Source organism: Bombyx mandarina, chromosome 20, assembly GCF_030267445.1.
Source record: "Bombyx mandarina strain Sakado chromosome 20, ASM3026744v2".
Taxonomy (NCBI): Eukaryota; Metazoa; Arthropoda; class Insecta; order Lepidoptera; family Bombycidae; genus Bombyx; species Bombyx mandarina.
The window spans coordinates 4967068-4986025 of record NC_143226.1 but is presented as its reverse complement, the minus strand read 5'-3'; the positions used below and the strand labels follow the sequence as shown (position 1 = coordinate 4986025).

General features: G+C 39.8%; 2 protein-coding genes across 8 annotated transcripts in view; one reads left to right on the top strand and one right to left on the bottom strand.

Moving 5' to 3' along the window:
* Positions 1–11680, top strand: part of LOC114247848 (uncharacterized) — a 161750-nt gene extending 150070 nt beyond the window's left edge. For 2 of the 7 annotated variants that reach the window (XM_089735986.1, XM_089735987.1), the window contains exons 9-14: positions 184–385; positions 2002–2187; positions 2515–2673; positions 3517–3623; positions 4052–4225; positions 5633–11680. In XM_089735986.1, the coding sequence (XP_089592112.1) occupies positions 184–385; positions 2002–2187; positions 2515–2673; positions 3517–3623; positions 4052–4225; positions 5633–5822 (1018 nt within the window). In that variant the 3' untranslated portion in view covers positions 5823–11680. The remainder of the gene's footprint in view (positions 1–183; positions 386–2001; positions 2188–2514; positions 2674–3516; positions 3624–4051; positions 4226–5632) is intronic. The other 5 variants (XM_089735991.1, XM_089735992.1, XM_089735989.1 and 2 more) reach the window with 3 other exon arrangements.
* LOC114247906 (uncharacterized) overlaps positions 1–18958 on the bottom strand; it is a 294552-nt gene that overhangs the window by 170603 nt on the left and 104991 nt on the right. The window lies entirely within an intron of this gene.

The window sequence follows — 18958 nt, the reverse complement described above, 5'->3', positions numbered from 1 at the left end:
CCTTGAGATAAAGTTCTAAGGGTCTCAAATATAGTTACAACGGCTGCTCCACCCTTCAAACCGAAACGCATTACTGCTTCACGGCAGAAATAGGCAGGGCGGTGGTCTAGTCACCTACCCGCGCGGACTGAAGATCCTACCACCAGTAAAAATGTACCAGTGAGTACGTATTTCGGGTATCAGGGTGCCGGTGGTGTCCCGCAACTGGCACGACCTGGTGTTCCGGCTCGCCGAGATCGGGGTCGCAGTATGGTTCCCGTGCGCGCTGTGGAACTCGATGGCGCCCGAGCGGCTCTGGCTCCTGAACCCGCGCCGGCTGCTCGCCAGGCAGCTGGACGACACCAAGCTCGCAGACCTGCTCGCGCAGCACCACCACGATGCCAAGGTACCGGCAACGTGACCCTTCACTGTATTGTTACACGCTTTATATTAGCTTCACTTGTATGTATGTATGTTTGTAACGGAATCCTTTAGATTTTGACCCACTTTAAACGGCCAGATTTCATTCGAACTTTATTGATTTATCGAGGCCCGATGACAATTCTATATGAAAAAAAAATTGAAAAAAAAAATTGAAAAATAAATAATAGTTTAAAAAAACTAAAAAACACGCTTTATATAAAATTCAACTAAAAAATAGAAAATAAAACGCTTTTTTTTAAATAAAAAATATTTTTCTACACTATTTTCAATTTAAATTGATACAAATTTATTTTCTATTTTTTAATTGAATTTTATATAAAGCGTGTTTTTTTAGTTTTTTTAAACTATTATTTATTTGCTTTTGTAGGCAGACGAGCATACGGCCCATCCTGATGGTGAGTGGTTACCGTTACTCATTGACGTCAGCAATGCCAGGGGCAGAGCCAAGCCGCTGCCTAATGTCTAGTTTAAATTTCTCAATAATGAAAAAAAAAGAATGTATCGCGTTTTACGGGCTCCATTGTGTTTGGTATTCGTTGTCTGCGTGTCGTCCATTTGTTCAGTGTGCTTAGTGCGAGCTTTTTAACGTTCTCGATAGCGTAAAAGTTAACTCATTTTTGTATGCAGAACAGCGCCCCTAGCGGCAAACGTAGGCAAACGCTACGTTAACTTTTATGCTATCGAGAGCGTTATAAAACTCGCATTAAGCACACAGGTCTATGCATATCTCCAGCGACCTTGACGTAAAAGGATATCCTAGGTAGGGGCTTAATCTGGATATGTCGAAATTAAATAATTTTTAATTACCTAATTATTTTCTATTGCACACATGTTTAAATAAAATACGTATTTTATAAGCTTTGTGTGTGACATAAATAACGATTAATACGTTATTAATAAAATCGTGATGATCCTTAGTTTGTTATATTACGTGTGTAAATATGTCGGTTTTAATTCTTATATTATTTCGTTTGATTGTTTTTTGATTTGTTGGATTGGGAAAGTTTTGTTGGGTCTTTGATTGTTAAGATGATACCTGAAAAAAAAAACATCCATGAATGAGAGCAATGTGATATGAATGATTCGAGTTTTTAATTCAGTTATTCCTGTCTTTAAGGACGTCTATGGATTTAAGATTACAATGCGGTATCCGTATACAAAGTTTCGTATGAAGGCGGCGATGTTTAAACTCTCACAAAATACAGCTGCTATCATCGAAGACAGTATAATGCTGTCCATTGCGTGTTTGTACTCTACGTGTGGTATAATCTGTATCGTGTTGCGTTTTTTTTCCGGCAAAGGGTTATTATTCTGTTTGTACTCTACGTGTGGTATAATCTGTATTGTGTTGCGTTTTATTCGGCAAAGGGTTGTTGTCGAGTGCTCTTGTTTGTCGATTCGTTTGTTTATGTGTCGTTCCATCTTGCATATATATATTTTGATCATCACTAATTATTTTCCTCATTGTTTCAAATATCTCTTCCATCAACTAATAATTCCCAATCAAAGCTAGCTTCCTTCTAGCTAGCGTCCCACTAACATTTTCCGTTTCTAACATCACCCCCAATCGATTCCCAGACGTTGGCCGACCTCAGCCAACTGGGCTGGCGCCAGAAAGCATGGTACTTTCTCGAGTTGGCCAAATATTGGATCGTTTGGAGGTTCGCTCTTACTGTCTTTTTCAAACCTCTTCCTTTGCCTGTAAACGGGAAAGAGACACAAAACTCGGACGCTGCTAATGCGGTTGGCTCGAACACAAATTCGGTGAGTTTCGTTATCGGGTGCGTGTCGTTGTAAATAACTGTTGTATTTGTTTGAATGTATGATATTGTTCCTTATGATTCGTTGCTATGGGGCCTAGCGTCCATCTTTTTTCTTCGTATAATATTTTTTTTTTTAATTTTTACTATTGGTGCCACTATTGCGTTTCCTGATTTGTGATTGGTTCTTGCGATATGACGTCATCGTTGGCCAATCACAGCCATCAATGTAAAACGTCCGGATAAAAGCCTTCCAAGTTCAATCGAGCGTCGTTTCGCTGTCAATGGTACGGTCAGTGGATCATTCATTGGTGTCTTTGGGGTTCCGCAGAACGTGGAGAGGGACTCGCTCGTGGACAGCGTCGGGTCGAGCCGGGACTGCTGGATCTGCTACGACAGCTCCCGGGCGGAGCCCCTCATCAGGCCGTGTCGCTGCACCGGCGACGTGTCCGCCGTGCATCATGACTGCCTGAGCAGGTGGCTCGTCGAGGTCGGTATCGAACGTTTGACTCGAGCCAAAATTATCTATTACAAATATGCAATTTCGAAAAGGGCACATCTCTGAAAATGTAAAATGTTCAGGAAATGAAAGAAAACTGATTATTTTCTAAAGCAGTGTAAAATTTAAAATATTAACTTTTGAAATATATTTTAGTGTTAATTAGCAATTGAAAATTACTGGAATTATTATAAAATGGGTGTAGGTAAGCCTCAAAACTACATGTATATGAAAAAACGTATTTGACAAAATATGCGACATGTGCCCTTTTCGAAATTGCATATTCAAATGTATTTACGGTTATTTTCAATACGCTTTTATTAGCTTCAGACGTATGTATGCTTGTAATGGAATCTTTGAACATGATATTGACCCCCTTCAAATTTCGAGTTAATACTCTAAATTTGGTATACATATTAAGGACCGATGACAGTTCAATATTTAAAAACAATAATGAAAATATTGAAATTCAACTAAAAAATGAAAAATAAATAATAGTTTAAAAAACTATAATAATAAAATATGCTTTTATAGAAAATCCAACTAAAAAATAGAAAAAAAAATTTTAATAAATTTGAATTAAAAATAGTGTAAGAAAAAAGATTTTAAAAAGAATTTAAAAATACAATATTAAAAAACATTTATTGAAAAATTTAAATTCACTAAAAAAGTTAAAAAATAATAATTTAAATAACGTTTTTATAGAAAATCAACCAAAAAATTTAAAAAAAAATTAATAAATTTCAATTAAAAATAGTGTAAGAAAAAATTAATAATTGTAAAAAAAAGCGTGGAGGACGAAAAGCCAATTATCCGTTCCTTTTCCTATCGTAGTGTTCAGTTAGTAAATCTGTGACGTGGTCTCCCCAGAGTGCCGCCTCGCCTGACGGCTTGAAGTGCAAAGTCTGCAACACTCCCTACATCGTCCAGGAGACCAATCGGTACGTATAATGATATCGCTCTGATTATTTAAATTTGTATTTGTATATATTCTTGAGACCCACCTTGAGTGTAGTTCTAAGGTCTCAGATTTTACAGTACAACGGCTGCCCCACACTTCAAACCGAAACGCATTCCTGCTTCACGGCAGAAATAGGTGGGGTGGTGGTACCTACCTGCGCGGACTCACAAGAGGTCCTACCACCAGTAAATATGTATTTATTGTTCTCTGTGTTATAAGTACCGGAGACTATCAAGCATAGTTATATACGTTTAAATTTAAACATACATAGATAATAAATACAAAGAGAAAGAATAAACAACCTGTTTATTACACGAATGTCTGCCCGACGTGTGAATCCATTGCACCACCGAGTCAATCAACCTTAAAAACTAGATCGGAGATATTAAGTTCCACTTACTTGCGTAGAGTGGAGTGGGAGCGCGGGTTCACGTGGTCGCACTGGGCGGGCACCGCGGCCGCCGTCACCGCGCTCACCGGCGCCGCGGCCGGCGCCTGGGCCCTCGCGCAGCTCTACCCCTCCTCCCTCGTGCGCGTGCTCGCCGCCGGCGCCGCGCTGCTCGTCTGCTACGTCGCGCTCAGGTACGCACGCACGCACGCACGCACGCACGCACGCACGCACGCACGCACGCACGCACGCATGCACACGCACACGCACGCACGCACGCACGCACACGCACGCACGCACGCTCGCACGCACGCACGCATGCACACGCACACGCACACGCACACGCACGCACGCACGCACACGCACGCACGCATGCACTCATGCACGCACTCACGCACGCACACACGCACACGGGCCCACACACGCGCACGCACGCACACTCACACCCGCACGCACGCACACACACATACACACAGAATTCTACGAACGAAACGAAACGAACCCACAGCCCACTGAGCTCCTCGAAAAATGTCTTGTATGGATCAGTTTATTAAACCACTAAAGTGGCGGATAAAGGCGATTGCATGCAGCAGAGATGGGAATGTTGAGATGAATGTGTGGAGTAACGAGAACGGATAGAATACGGAACGAATATGTTAGAGGAAGTCTGAAAGTGGCACTTGTGAAAGGTTCCACGTCATTACGGATCCTCCCAATCCATTAACGTTGCTTTTAGGTACCTCAAGCATTAACCCACAGACACAGCCCACTGAGTTTCTCGCCGGATCTTCTCAGTGGGTCGCGTTTCCGATCCGGTGGTAGATTCTGCGAAGCACGGCCCTTGCTAGGGTCAGTGTTAGCAACGTCGTCAGGTTTGAGCCTCGTGAGCTCACTTACTAGTTAAGGTTACGCTGATATTATGGTCTCTCTAGACCATCAGCTTAGGTAAGAGAAAATGAAAAAGAGAAGTTGAGAAATGCGCGTTTGAGATGGTATGGACATGTGATGAGACGAAATGAAAATGAGGTTGGTAAGAGAGTGTTAACTATCAATGTGGAAGGATATAGAGGAAGAAGTAGACCTAAGAAGAAATGGATGGATTGCGTGAAAGACGATATGTGTAAGAGGGGAGTGAGTGTAGAAATGGTATATGATAGAGGAACATAGAAGGAGAAAATATGTTGCCCCGACTCTAAGTGACTGGGAGAAGGACAGGAGATTGATGAATGGAATAGTTTTTTTTATACGTCACGATCCTAATCCTACAAATCGTCTTCTCGCATTAAAACTGTATAATCTCAAAACTTACTAATTTTACATGAAAGTGTTTTAAAGGTTTAACATGTGATATTTTCAATATTAATCAACCTTGCAACATTTATTTAAGATAAAATTATGTATTAATTTTGTTAATAGTAGTCAAAACATAGGTAACTAAAAAAAAAAAAAACTAAAACCAAACTATGCTCTTTTCACAGTATTTATGAAAAAAATACTGGTCATACCAGACCAAATGATTCCGCATATTAACTCTATTTCGAATATTTTTGGAAATTGTACACTTTTAATGCGAAAAGACGATATATGTGTTATATTTGCAGATTCCTGGGCACGAACACGGTGTCGGCGTACCACAGGGCCCGCGTCTACGGCCTGAAGATCCTGACGGAGCCCTTCGCCGACATCCAGGACTCTGAGCAGGGTCAGCTGTCGACCATCAGCAGGACGGTGACCGTCGAGATCGCACCGAAGGACGTCCTCGACCAAGCGCTCAAGGGCGAAGCGAAATAGCACGAGAAAATAACGAACTGCGATTTTTAAATAGCACGCTATATAACGTTGTCCGTCGCAAATAACGTAGCAGCTAAGTTTTGGCAGTGAAATGAAACAGTGGTGATGTGACGTGAAAAACAAAACGAAAAAAAAAAAACGGTGGTAGTGTGTGGAAGTTAACTTATGGAACTTTTAATGGACGCCGCAGAGAATGCGATGAAAATAAATATTATAAATATTATATAACGAAATTTCGTTCCAGTACAAACGTGATGAATATGAGGAAGCATACTGTAAGTTCAGTGCATATCGTTACATAGTGCATACCGTAAGCAGTGACAATGATGTGGGTTGTTAAAAAAAAAGCAAAAAAAAAAAACGAACAATTAGTGATGCTATAACAAATTAAGCATGCTATTGCTATAATTAAGCATGCTATTTAGCAGCTAGAGGTACACTAGAAAAATAATAGTTGTATAGTGCGATAGGAATTTGTTACGTAAATAGATTGTACCGTTTGAGTATTGAGCTTTTTTGTTTTTGTTAATACGTATTTAGTACAAAGACGGTGACCGTCACGCTTCGATTGTCAACCAACGGTGATCGTTTACGTATTTTAAAATAATTATATACTATACATAAAAATATATTTTTTTTAAATTAAATATTCGAACTGAAACTAATTGTAGTTAAAAATTGTTAAAATTTTTAATATTGTATGTAACCTACCTGCCTATAAAAATTATAAAAAAATGACTTAAATATTTTAGTTTTTTTTTTGTTTAATTTTTGTTTTTTGTTTCGCTATTGGTGTACCTATTGTTATATACGACTGGTTTTAATGAGTTCTTGATATTTATGAGTTTTTGTTAGTGACAGGTGCGCGGATAAAAAGCACCGGTTAATAAAATACACTGTTGATAGAAGCGAAGGCTTAAAACAATTATTAAAGTAAATTGTATGTAAATTATTCTGTTTTTTTTATTGCTTAAATGGGTGGACGTGCTCACAGCCCACCAGGCGTTAAGTGGTTACTGGAGCCCATAGACATGTACAACGCAAATGCGCCACTCGCCTTGAGATATAAGTTCTAAGGTCTCAGTATAGAGTTACAACGGCTGCCCCACCCTTCAAACCGAAATGCATTACTGCTTCACGGCGGAAATAGGGAGGGTGGTGGCACCTACCCGCGCGGACTCACAAGAGGTCCTACCACCAGTAAACACGCACACGAGTGAGGGCGTTCACCCCGTACATCAGCTGCATTTAAATGTGCCACATGAAAAACAATAGAAAAATATCATAATACGTAAATATATTGTGAAATTGCTTTCAAAGCGCATATCGACGCTTGAAAGGCAAAAGTGACTAAGCGACCATAACTGCTTTGTACATAAATGATAGGCAATAAATAACCATATTCGATGCGCAAAAAAAATATATTTCTAGGTCTATTAAAATCATTTCAATCCTACAGCTAGATTCGTTAAAATAGATTTTTCTTCAGGTATTTTAACTTTAAATTAGTCTACTGTAAAATTCACGCATTGTCGCTTAGTCACGTTTGCCTTTCAAGCGTCGATATGTATTATTAACGTTGTATACAAAAAATTCTGTGCCAAAGAACGCTTATAATAAAATCGTCCTGTACTTTGATTGAATTTAAAATAATTACGTAATCGTCAATTGTAATTAATAAATTTCAATTCTAAAAGTAATCATTAAGATTTAACTATGTATTCATGTAAAAAAGTTTTTAAACGTATAGTGAACTTTTTGTCTCTCGACTTGTGTATATCGATTTAATGGAGCTTAATAAGCTTTTTTATATGAGTACTTCAAATTTATTAGCGTTCGATAACAACGAACATGGCAAATTCTTATTTTTTTCAGTATTGCAATTGACTTGTTGTGGTGCCATTGTTGCTAGTGATGACTTCAAACAAAATATTCAATAATTTAACTTACGTGAAAGGAGTAGAGTGTAATGAAGTCTATTAACTTGTTTTTTTCCATTGGAATGAAATTGGGAGAATACTGTAACGCGCTGGGGTTCGGGATAAATAAAATTCCACCAAAGTATAACTAAAAACTGTATTCAATACTTGGAATACTCACAAACACTTTAATATTCTCAATTCGCTTGTTCCGCTTCGCTTCAGATGATCCGTTCGCTGATTCGCTTCGAGTAGTTCCGATTACTTACTGACTGCGTGCCATCTCTACAACGCTTTTATAGCCGATACCACATCCCTAGAATTATCGAGAATATTCCGCACTTTTCGAGTATTGTGTTTCAGCTGTCTAACAATAGATGGCGTTGTACTTCTCAAGCGTTCTAAGTGCTACTAGATCCTTCGATATTCGTTCGACTATTCGGCGATAGATGGCGTTACTCATACGGGCGTAACAATACGATAAGACAGTTCAACTAATTTTTAAAGTTCCAACCGTTGTTCTCTGAATGATGCTAAACGGCCAGTGAGCCACCAAATAAATAAATAAATACTATTTTGTACAGGTGTAGATGCTTAAAAGGATAATTTATGATAGGAAATCTTGTGGCATAATGAAAAATAAAATATCAATATTAAGAAACAGTTGCTTGCGTATGGCGACGCGTCGCCACAACGTACAACTATATATAGATTTTATATATGTATACAATAACACGGCATGCCTCGCCACGCCAGCAATCGGTTTTAAGTGCGCCCATAGATGTGTCACATCAACAAAAGAATTCAAAACAACTTCACTATGTACTCCCGTTCCCGCCAACGGATCCACAGATAATACAAATAAGATTTTTAAAAGAGTTCCAATCCGATCAGCTATTCGAACATTGAGGTTAGTTTTCGATCGATTTTCACCATCGTCCACGCATTTAAGCAATAAAAAAAGAAGACTGTAATAATATGGTAATCTATTAACTACATACGTCGCGCCTGATTTCAATATCCTCTTTTGATATTTTTAATAATAGGTAATTCATAAATGAGCAACGCCTGTCACTATGCTTGTCTCGCTATGTTTACGGATAAAATTTACATAATTTAGTTTCATTGTAAAATTTATGCTCATTAATACACTTGGTCACTATATTGTTTAAAATACGATAGATACGCTGATTTGGGGTGCGACCCAATACGTTGGTCCGACCAGATCTCCATACAAAGGACAATGCCCAAAAGTGGGCCAACTTTGTGTCAAAACTATTTGTACTTGAAAAACTATGCCTTATTTTTTCACGTTGTTTAGTTTATGTATCAACACTTCTTTCACCCTGGCATTGTTTTACAAAAAAAAATATTTCTTATTTGATAACATCCGAAAACTGAGTGCTTCCATCATTCATAGTTTTTAAATTCGCCAATAGGCAGACAAAGGGCTTAGCCCATACAGCCTTATAGTAAACCTAAATGCTGCCAAACGAAAGAATTGTCTATGACTTGAATAACAAATAAATAAAAAAAGTTAATGGTTATAATTCACAGACTTTTTAGTTTATTTTTGTTCAATTTAATATTTATATATTGTAATAATAATTATTACTTAAAACCATGAATTATTTAATATTTTTAGACATTAATGATTACATTAGTAAAAATCTCAATGGCCTACCATTAATTATTCTTATTATCTATGGTCAGAGAATTTTGGCAGCAACCCGAGTGAAGCGTCACTTGAAGTTTTATTTTAATGTTTTTTTAATAGTTTATTGTGATGTATAAAATATAAATTGGGTGTTGTTTTGTGTATTCATGTGTCAATAATCATTGTTCACGATTATTGAAGCATTGGAATAAAACTGTGGATAACATAGCAGTGACTGTTTTTTTTTTAAAGATAAAATGTCTGCGGAAACTCACGCTCAGTCAATATGCTATTCGTCGAGTTGACGTCAAAACTCCCAAAAAGCAATAAAAAAAATAATATAACTACGACAGACTAGGCTGTATAGGCTACGCTCTTTGCCTGCCGATTGGCGAATTTAAAAACAACAACAACAATATCGTTGCCGGCTTCCGGATTTTCATTTCCGAAAGAAGGGTCAATGAAGTCCATTCTCAGAAACCACTTTCATTTTATTATTATTATGAGGATATAATAATAATAAAATGTAAGTAAGGGCTTATTTCTAGCAAAACTAACCACAAGTAACTTATTTAACACTGTAACTACTAATGAGAGCGATTATTGATTTCGACGAAAACAATTCACAACTTAATTTTAGCTGCAGAAAAAAACAGATTTCTCTTAAACCTGGGTGAGAATATAAAAATCGTTTTCTGAATATGAAACGATATTTCTTTGGTCTATCAAATTAAGTTAAAACCATCATGACAGGACAACTTTTTTTAGGGGCTTAAACGCCCTAAGAAAATGGGCATTGTCCTTTGAGTTACTTTTAGACTATCGAGAACATTAAAAAACTCGCACTAAGCACACCCGTAACAGCGCCCCTAGCGGCAAACGTAGGAAAACGTTCCAACTCCATACAAATATGAGTTACTTTTACGCTATCGAGAATGTTAAAAAACTCGCATTAAGCACAGTGAACAGACAGAAAAATCGTGCCAGAGAAAGTGACGCAAAGGGGTGGTCACGAACCCCCAGAACTGAGGAATGTGACGCGATAAATAATAATAAACACATGATGTACATACAAACTGTTGAATAGAGTAAATTAAGTCACTTGCCCTTTTAACAATTGAATATGCAATTTCGAAAAGGGCACATGTCGCATATTTTGTCAAATACGTTTTTTCATATACATGTAGTTTTGAGTCTTACCTACATCCAATTTATAATAATTCCAGTAATTTTCAATTGCTAATTTACACTAAAATATATCTCAAAAGTTAATATTTTAAATTTTACACTGCTTTAGGAAATAATCAGTTCTTTTTTTCATTTCCTGAACATTTTACATTTTCAGAGATGTGCCCTTTTCGAAATTGCATATTCAATTGAAATCGTCCTCTTACCCACACGAGCCAAACGATCTCTATTTTACATACACATTAACGTTTGATATCTTGTTTTTTTTTAGGACTTAGGGCTTACTGGTGGCCTGAGGGTCTTGCCAAGGAGGCCTTTTCAATTTTGTACGTGTCTGGTCCTCTTATTTCGATTTTTTTAAGGGATTTTATGTCCTGGTAACTGAGACCTTTAAGTCATATCTTATTTTAATGTATAGTCATATTTTTATGAAAAATTATATTATGGAGTGAAATGAAATGAAGATGATTAATTTGAGACATTAATCAACTGGAATGAAATTAAATGAGATGATATGAGATGAAATCTAATCTCAGTAAAATGGTGGTCGTTTACTAAGTTTTTTTTCAGTGGACTTTTTGGAGGATCCCGAGAAGTTACGTCCAGCGGCTTTGTTTCATTTTCCCACGTTTGTGCACTTTCACAGATATTAAACGGTTAATAAACCACCATTATTACACATTTAAACCCGAAGAAACACTAAATAGACAAAATAAAACAAATCACACAACTTAACTCCTCGCGTTCCCGCCAAAACGTCCCTCTTATTTCGAATACGTAGCCACGGCCACAGATAATAATACACTTAATATTTAAGTCGATGACATTGCGTGTAATAAATCAGTAAAGTGACATTTCAAATTTAAATCACGTATTTTTCTTAGTTTGTATTATTAATTATAGATTCCAATAAAAGTATTTTTATAAATATAAATCGCCAAATTTAGCTCTAGAGTAGAACTATTAGATATTAAGTAAGATCTATAAGTATTTTTTTAAATTCGTTACTTATCATCAGCTGCTTAGTAAGTAATTTTTGTTTCTCATCGCCATACCTAATTGGTTGTTTAGCGAAATAAATACTTAGAACTGTATTAATGTTTTTATTTATTAGACCGTCGTCATTTGAAAGACGTTATCTTAAAAATAGAGCTTTGTATACGTCTAGAGGGCAGGGTTCCACGTTCTTCGATCATCAGTTTCGGTACGAAAGTAATTTTTTTTTATTTTTATTATTGCTTAGATGGGTGGACGAGCTTACAGCCCATCTGGTGTTAAGTGGTTACTGGAGCCCTAGGACATCTACGACGTAAATGCGCCACCCACCTTGAGATATCAGTTCTAAGGTCTCTAGTATAGTTACAACGGCTGCCCCGCCCTTCAAACCGAAACGCATTACTGCTTCACGGCAGAAACAGGCAAGGTGGTGGTACCTACCCGCGCGGACTCACAAGAGGTCCTACCACCACTAAACTCGCAAGAGGTCCTACCACCACTAAACTCGCAAGAGGACCAACCACCAGTAATTTTAAATGTCAGAGTTTATACAATTGAAATTTCAACCTTATGTCTAAGGGGTGACATTGGGATTTGGGATGTCTGTGATCTGAGCCACTTAATAAAAGGAGGGCAGAATAGCTATCTTAGCATCTACCTACTGTTCGTACATAGAATTTATTTCTTTTATTGCTCAGGAGCTCACGGTACTAAGTGGTTACCGAAGCCCATAGACATCAACAAAGTAAATGCCGCCACATGCCTTGCGACATGAGTTCTAAGTCTTGGCTTTATAGTACAACGTTGCCCCGCCCTTTAACAAGAAACGCATTGCTGCTTCACGTGTGAAATAAGCAGGGCGGTGATACCTACCCGTGTGCATATTATAATTTATGCGGGTTTGATTTTGATGCAATGACAACAGACGTGTGTTTAATATTATTTGATTAAGAAAATCGATATCTGTCTGCGGGATTCGAAATTCGGTAAACATTATTTTTTTGCACAGATGGGCGGACGATCTCACAGCCCGTCTGGTGTTAAGTGGTTACCGGAGCCCATAGATATCTACCACGTAAATGCCGCCGCCCACCTTGAGATATGAGTTCTAAGGTCTCGGTATAGTTACAACGGTTGCTCCACCCTTCAAACGGAAACGCATTACTGCTTCATGGCAGAAATAGGCGGGGTGGTGGTACCTACCCGCGCGGATTCACAAGTGGTCCTACCACCAGTTCCGTCGTTCGATACGAATGATCCAGGCGTCTTATCCTTTTAGGTCACGACGACTTATCTCGTCTTAAATTGGGGCTAATTAAAACGGCACTGCGCTAAGGGTATTGTGGCTGTTTTAGATTGACGGGCGTTCCAAACCCGACTGGTACTACCGATAAGGCGTCCTAATCACAAACCCAACGCATAACCGCTTTACGGTAGGAGCGGGTGGGATAGTGGTATCTGTTTTTTTATTATTGCTTAGATGGGTGGACGAGCTCACAGCCCACCTGGTGTTAAGGTGGTTACCTGAGCCCATAGATATCTACCACGAAAATGCCGCCACCCACATTGAGATATGAGTTCTAAGGTCTCAGTATAGTTACAACGGCTGCTCCACCCTTCAAACGGAAACGCATTACTGCTTCACGGCAGAAATGGGCAGGGTGGTGGTACCTACCCGCGCGGACTCACAAGAGGTCCTACCACCAGAGGTCTGCTTGTGCAAGCTCACAATCCACCACTAGTAACTAAATTATTGCGAGTTCAAATTGCATTACATGACTACTTTCCTCTTGGAAATCAATCACACCGTGAATATATCGAACAGTGAAAGAATATCTGGCTTAAACGACATTTCTCTTAACACGCAACGTTAGTTTATGTAATTAAAGGGCCGTTTTTATTTGGCACCTACTAGCCGTACTCGCCCGCTTCGGTGCGCATTTAAAAATAACATTATTAAATTTATTGTCATTATCATTAGGGAGTCCAACGCTCATATAAATATTAGCCTATCCATTAAGTACATGTATTTTGTACATGTATACCAAGTTTCAAGTCAATCGGATGCACAGTTCAGTAGTTATAACGGAATATCCGCAAAAACCACTGATTTATATTATTATATTAGTATAGATATAGATTAGCATCAATAATTCGATATTTTTTAATTCAACTTCAATTAATTTTATCACGTTCAAATAGCGGACGAATGTTTTTTTTTGAGATATTTTTTCCAAACTTTAATTGGCTCTCATGTAAAGTTGCAAAAAGTCCGTTTAAACCGAATAGCTTTCACCCCCACGGCATGTTGGGTATTTTTTGTTGCTTAGATGGGTGGACGAGCTCACAGCCTACCTGCTGTTAAGTGGTTACTGGAGCCCATAGACATCCACAACGTAAATGCGCCACCCACCTTGAGATATAAGTTCTAAGGTCTCAAGTATAGTTACAACGGCTGCCCTACCCTTCAAAACGAAACGCATTACTGCTTCACGCCAGAAATGTGTTTAATTGGAAAATTTGTGCTAGTTTTTATTGTTTAATATTAACAAAATTAGTAAATTGGTCATATAGATATGTCCAGCTGTGTGGCCAAGATATTGGCGCAATGCACGTCCGACCTTCGTCTGTTGGCATGTGGCCAAATCGTCAAGATCAAGAGGACGACAATGAGCCCTTGTTTGATCTATAATCAACGTTATATTCATGGCGTCTTGGGTACCTCTAGTGGGGAGCAAGTGGTCATATAAGGGCTCCATTTATTCGCGATTCTTCTCTCGCTTACTAGCCTAGTCGTAAAGTCCAAAATCGCTCATCAAATTTGATGATGAATTTGGGCTGCGTTTGGTTTTCAAAATCTATATCTAATATGGTTAAGTATCATGTTTTTATATGTCAATCGACTAATTTTCCCAATTGAAAATAATAATAATTAAATAATAAATTTGAAAATAAGTCGAAATAAAAATACATATAATATATATGTCGTAGGCGGGGCGCCAGGGATGGCTGAGCGGTAGCTTTCGTCATCACTCGTATTCGATTGAACTCAGTTTAGTCAATAAAACTTTTCAATAATAATTATTGAAACTCAATACACACAACTTTCACAATTACAGGATAAACCGACAGTTTCGTTGCACATACCGACAGACCGACTGACTGACTGACTGACTGACTGAGACGGACGGAATCACTGTCTGACACGGAATGCCACGACTCTGTCCACGTACCGCCATTTTATAACTGTGGCGTTACGGAGTCTACCCTTCATTTTGTGATATTTATCAAAACAACATTTCATCATTTAAAATAATAATCAAAACCACCGTCTTAATATTACTAAAAGTCGTCAACCACGACACGGCCATTCTTTCACTTGACGTTTGTGTATCGTTGATATTCCGAACTATTGACCCGGATGCGACACGGCCATCCTGTGTTACACACGTCCTCGTGTGTTAATCTGAAACAAAAGCCAATACCGCACAGTATCATTCACGCTCGGCCATATCTGACCACTACTAAAATAAAAGTAGTGATTTACTACTGCTGCAAGTTCTCCCCGTACAATTCATGTACACAGTAACTAAGTCATCCCTGTGACTACAAGTGTTCAATGATAGTCATCCCTGTGACTACAAGTGTTCAATGATAGTCATCCCTGTGACTACAAGTGTTCAATGATAGTCATCCCTGTGACTACAAGTGTTCAATGATAGTCATCCCTGTGACTACAAGTGTTCAATGATAGTCATCCCTGTGACTACAAGTGTTCAATGATAGTCATCCCTGTGACTACAAGTGTTCAATGATAGTCATCCCTGTGACTACAAGTGTTCAATGATAGTCATCCCTGTGACTACAAGTGTTCAATGATAGTCATCCCTGTGACTACAAGTGTTCAATGATAGTCATCCCTGTGACTACAAGTGTTCAATGATAGTCATCCCTGTGACTACAAGTGTTCAATGATAGTCATCCCTGTGACTACAAGTGTTCAATGATAGTCATCCCTGTGACTACAAGTGTTCAATGATAGTCATCCCTGTGACTACAAGTGTTCAATGATAGTCATCCCTGTGACTACAAGTGTTCAATGATAGTCATCCCTGTGACTACAAGTGTTCAATGATAGTCATCCCTGTGACTACAAGTGTTCAATGATAGTCATCCCTGTGACTACAAGTGTTCAATGATAGTCATCCCTGTGACTACAAGTGTTCAATGATAGTCATCCCTGTGACTCACATATCAACAGTCATCCCTGTCACTCACATATCAACAGTCATCCCTGTCACTCACATATCAACAGTCATCCCTGTCACTCACATATCAACAGTCATCCCTGTGACTCACATATCAACAGTCATCCCTGTGACTCACATATCAACAGTCATCCCTGTGACTCACATGTCCACAGTCAACCCTGTGACTCACATATCAACAGTCATCCCTGTGACTCACATATCAACAGTCATCCCTGTGACTCTAATCAACAGTCATCCCTGTGACTCTAATCAACAGTCATCCCTGTGACTCTAATCAACAGTCATCCCTGTGACTCTAATCAACAGTCATCCCTGTGACTCTAATCAACAGTCATCCCTGTGACTAATCAACAGACCTTTTATGAGAACCATCGCATATAGATTTCTCGACAAGAGAACATTCGGCACCAAAATCCAAATAAAAATAATACGACTCACCAGATTGCTCTCATTTACCAAAAATACTCGATATTACACAGCTACCGGCACGTCGCTCCGCTCGGCCGGTGAATAGTTGACCCATCGAGCGCCGACAGACGGCGTTTGCGTCCCATATCTCGTATTGGCTGCAGCAATCACGTGTCGATTAGGACACGGCCTTCCTGATTGTACACATCCTCGTGTGATGGTTAACCTACAATCAAAAACATCCACGAGAACACTTGTTCCGCTCGATCACTCCTGACTACACTTTACGACTTATCGGAAAATTTTAAGTCATCAAAGCTTTAAACTGTTTTAATACCATTTTAACCAAATCAAACAATAGGGTATACAAAGTTCATTATTCAGCAGCCAGAGCACGTACCACAGTCGTTCATCAAACTTCAAATTTACTCTGTACAAATCAGGCATAGCTTACAGGAACTCGGATCAAAGAAAACTTCCGAGTAAAAATATCTAACGCCACGGCTCTCCAGCCGACCAGCAATCGCAATTGCCCTCATGATGCGCATCCACAGCGTGGATCGCCCGTGTGCATCACCCGCTGACTACACACGATGGTCTTTACAGACCCCGACCTCCGCCAGAGCCAAACGCGCACCGCGCACCCACGGACTACTTGAGTTGCCTCAAGAGACACCGATTTCTACCGGGCTACGACTACGTAATAGCTACTGGTACGGTCGAACACAATACGGCCGATAGACTATCCTTACTCGAGTTTTCACCACAATTTAAGCTTGCTCTTCATCATCATCATTTACATCAACCTCGACTGGTATGTGTCATGCTGGCATTTTTCTTAGCCTATCATGTGGGTATTTGTAAGTACGTTTTAAATTTAAAGCTTTCAATGTGTAACGGTCACCATCCAATACTTCAACTACTTTAAACGGCCCTTTAAACTTCGTATCTAATTTCGTTTGATTACGCTCTTCGATTTAATGTGTGAACGAGCTCACAGCCTACCTTGTGTTAAGTGGTTACTGGAACCCATAGACATCCACAGCGTAAACGCACCACACACCTTGAGATAGAAGTTCTAAGGTCTCAGTATAGTTACAACCGCTGCCCCACCCTTCAAACCGAAATACACCACTGCTTCACAGCAGAAATAGGCAGGGTGATGGTACCCGTGCGGTCGATGGCACTATACGGAGCACCCGTCTGGTGCCACGTCCTTACCCACGAGAACGTCGCCGGTGACGCCGGCAGCGCGCGATCGCAGTCAGAGTCATTCAAGGATACCTCACAGTCTCCTACGAGGCGGCGCGCCCTAGCGCAAGTGTAGCCGGAGCGCGGGGGCTCCAATCTCGGCAGTCCGTGCTGGAGGCGTGGTCTCGTCGTTTGGCGGACCCGTCGGCCGGCCTCTGTACCGTCGAGGCGATCTGCCTGGTTCTCGCGGACTGGGTAGGCCGCGACCGCGGAAGACTCACCTCTGGTTACCTGTGCAGACTCACAAGACATTTTACCACCACGCAAACCTCTTACCACAGCAAATCTTACCAGCCACCATGCAAACTACAATTTGGCGGGTTCCACCTCTTCTACACGATGTTACTCCCACACTGCGGAAGCCAACCGCAAACACTTGTCAAGCACGCACAAGCACGCACTTCACCAGAAAAACTTGCATCCGCCAGCGGGACCCGAACACCGCCGCGTCGCCAGACACGAACGCACCGGACGTCTTATCTTACAGGTCACGACGACTTCAGATGTGTCAATTTTTCTTCCCCACGGAAACTTGCTTGCTTTCTTGTTTGCTCGCTTGCTGGAGCCCGAAGTCATCGAACGTGTAGTGTTATTGGTATTGAATCTAGTAGATTCTAAAGTTTCAGCGACAATTCACAGTCTCATGTCCTGGTTTACTGCACCAGTGCCATGAAACTCTAGCAGAAGTCAGCCGCTTAAAATAATTCTTGTCGGAACTACCCACTCGTCATGACAGATCCATTATTGCGATCGAAGTTTCAATTGAGATTTGCACTTGCCTTAATTTCTTGCAATAGCTTGTTACGTGTTGTGTTGTATTTCCGCTAGTAAATGCCATGTGATGAAGTCGACAGTCAAACTGGGCAACATGAGCCAGAACGTAAGATGTGACGATTTCTTCGTGGCTCAGATCTTCCATCGAGGTAACACAGACGTTATTACACGACTTACGTATGCTGCATTCACGCTCTTGTGGCGTACCACTACTAGTATTCTGATCTGCATCATGTTTTTTTGCTGTACTTCGGACATGTTCAAACACGTCACGCCAGTGAGAGTAGAGTCCTGATCTCACTTCTGATGTCGTAGGCGGCGGGGCCAGGGATGGCTGAGCGGTAGCTTTCGTCATCACTCGTATTCGATTGAACTCAGTTTAGTCAATAAAACTTTTCAATAATAATTATTGAAACTCAATACACACAACTTTCACAATTACAGGATAAACCGACAGTTTCGTTGCACATACCGACAGACCGACTGACTGACTGACTGACTGACTGAGACGGACGGAATCACTGTCTGACACGGAATGCCACGACTCTGTCCACGTACCGCCATTTTATAACTGTGGCGTTACGGAGTCTACCCTTCATTTTGTGATATTTATCAAAACAACATTTCATCATTTAAAATAATAATCAAAACCACCGTCTTAATATTACTAAA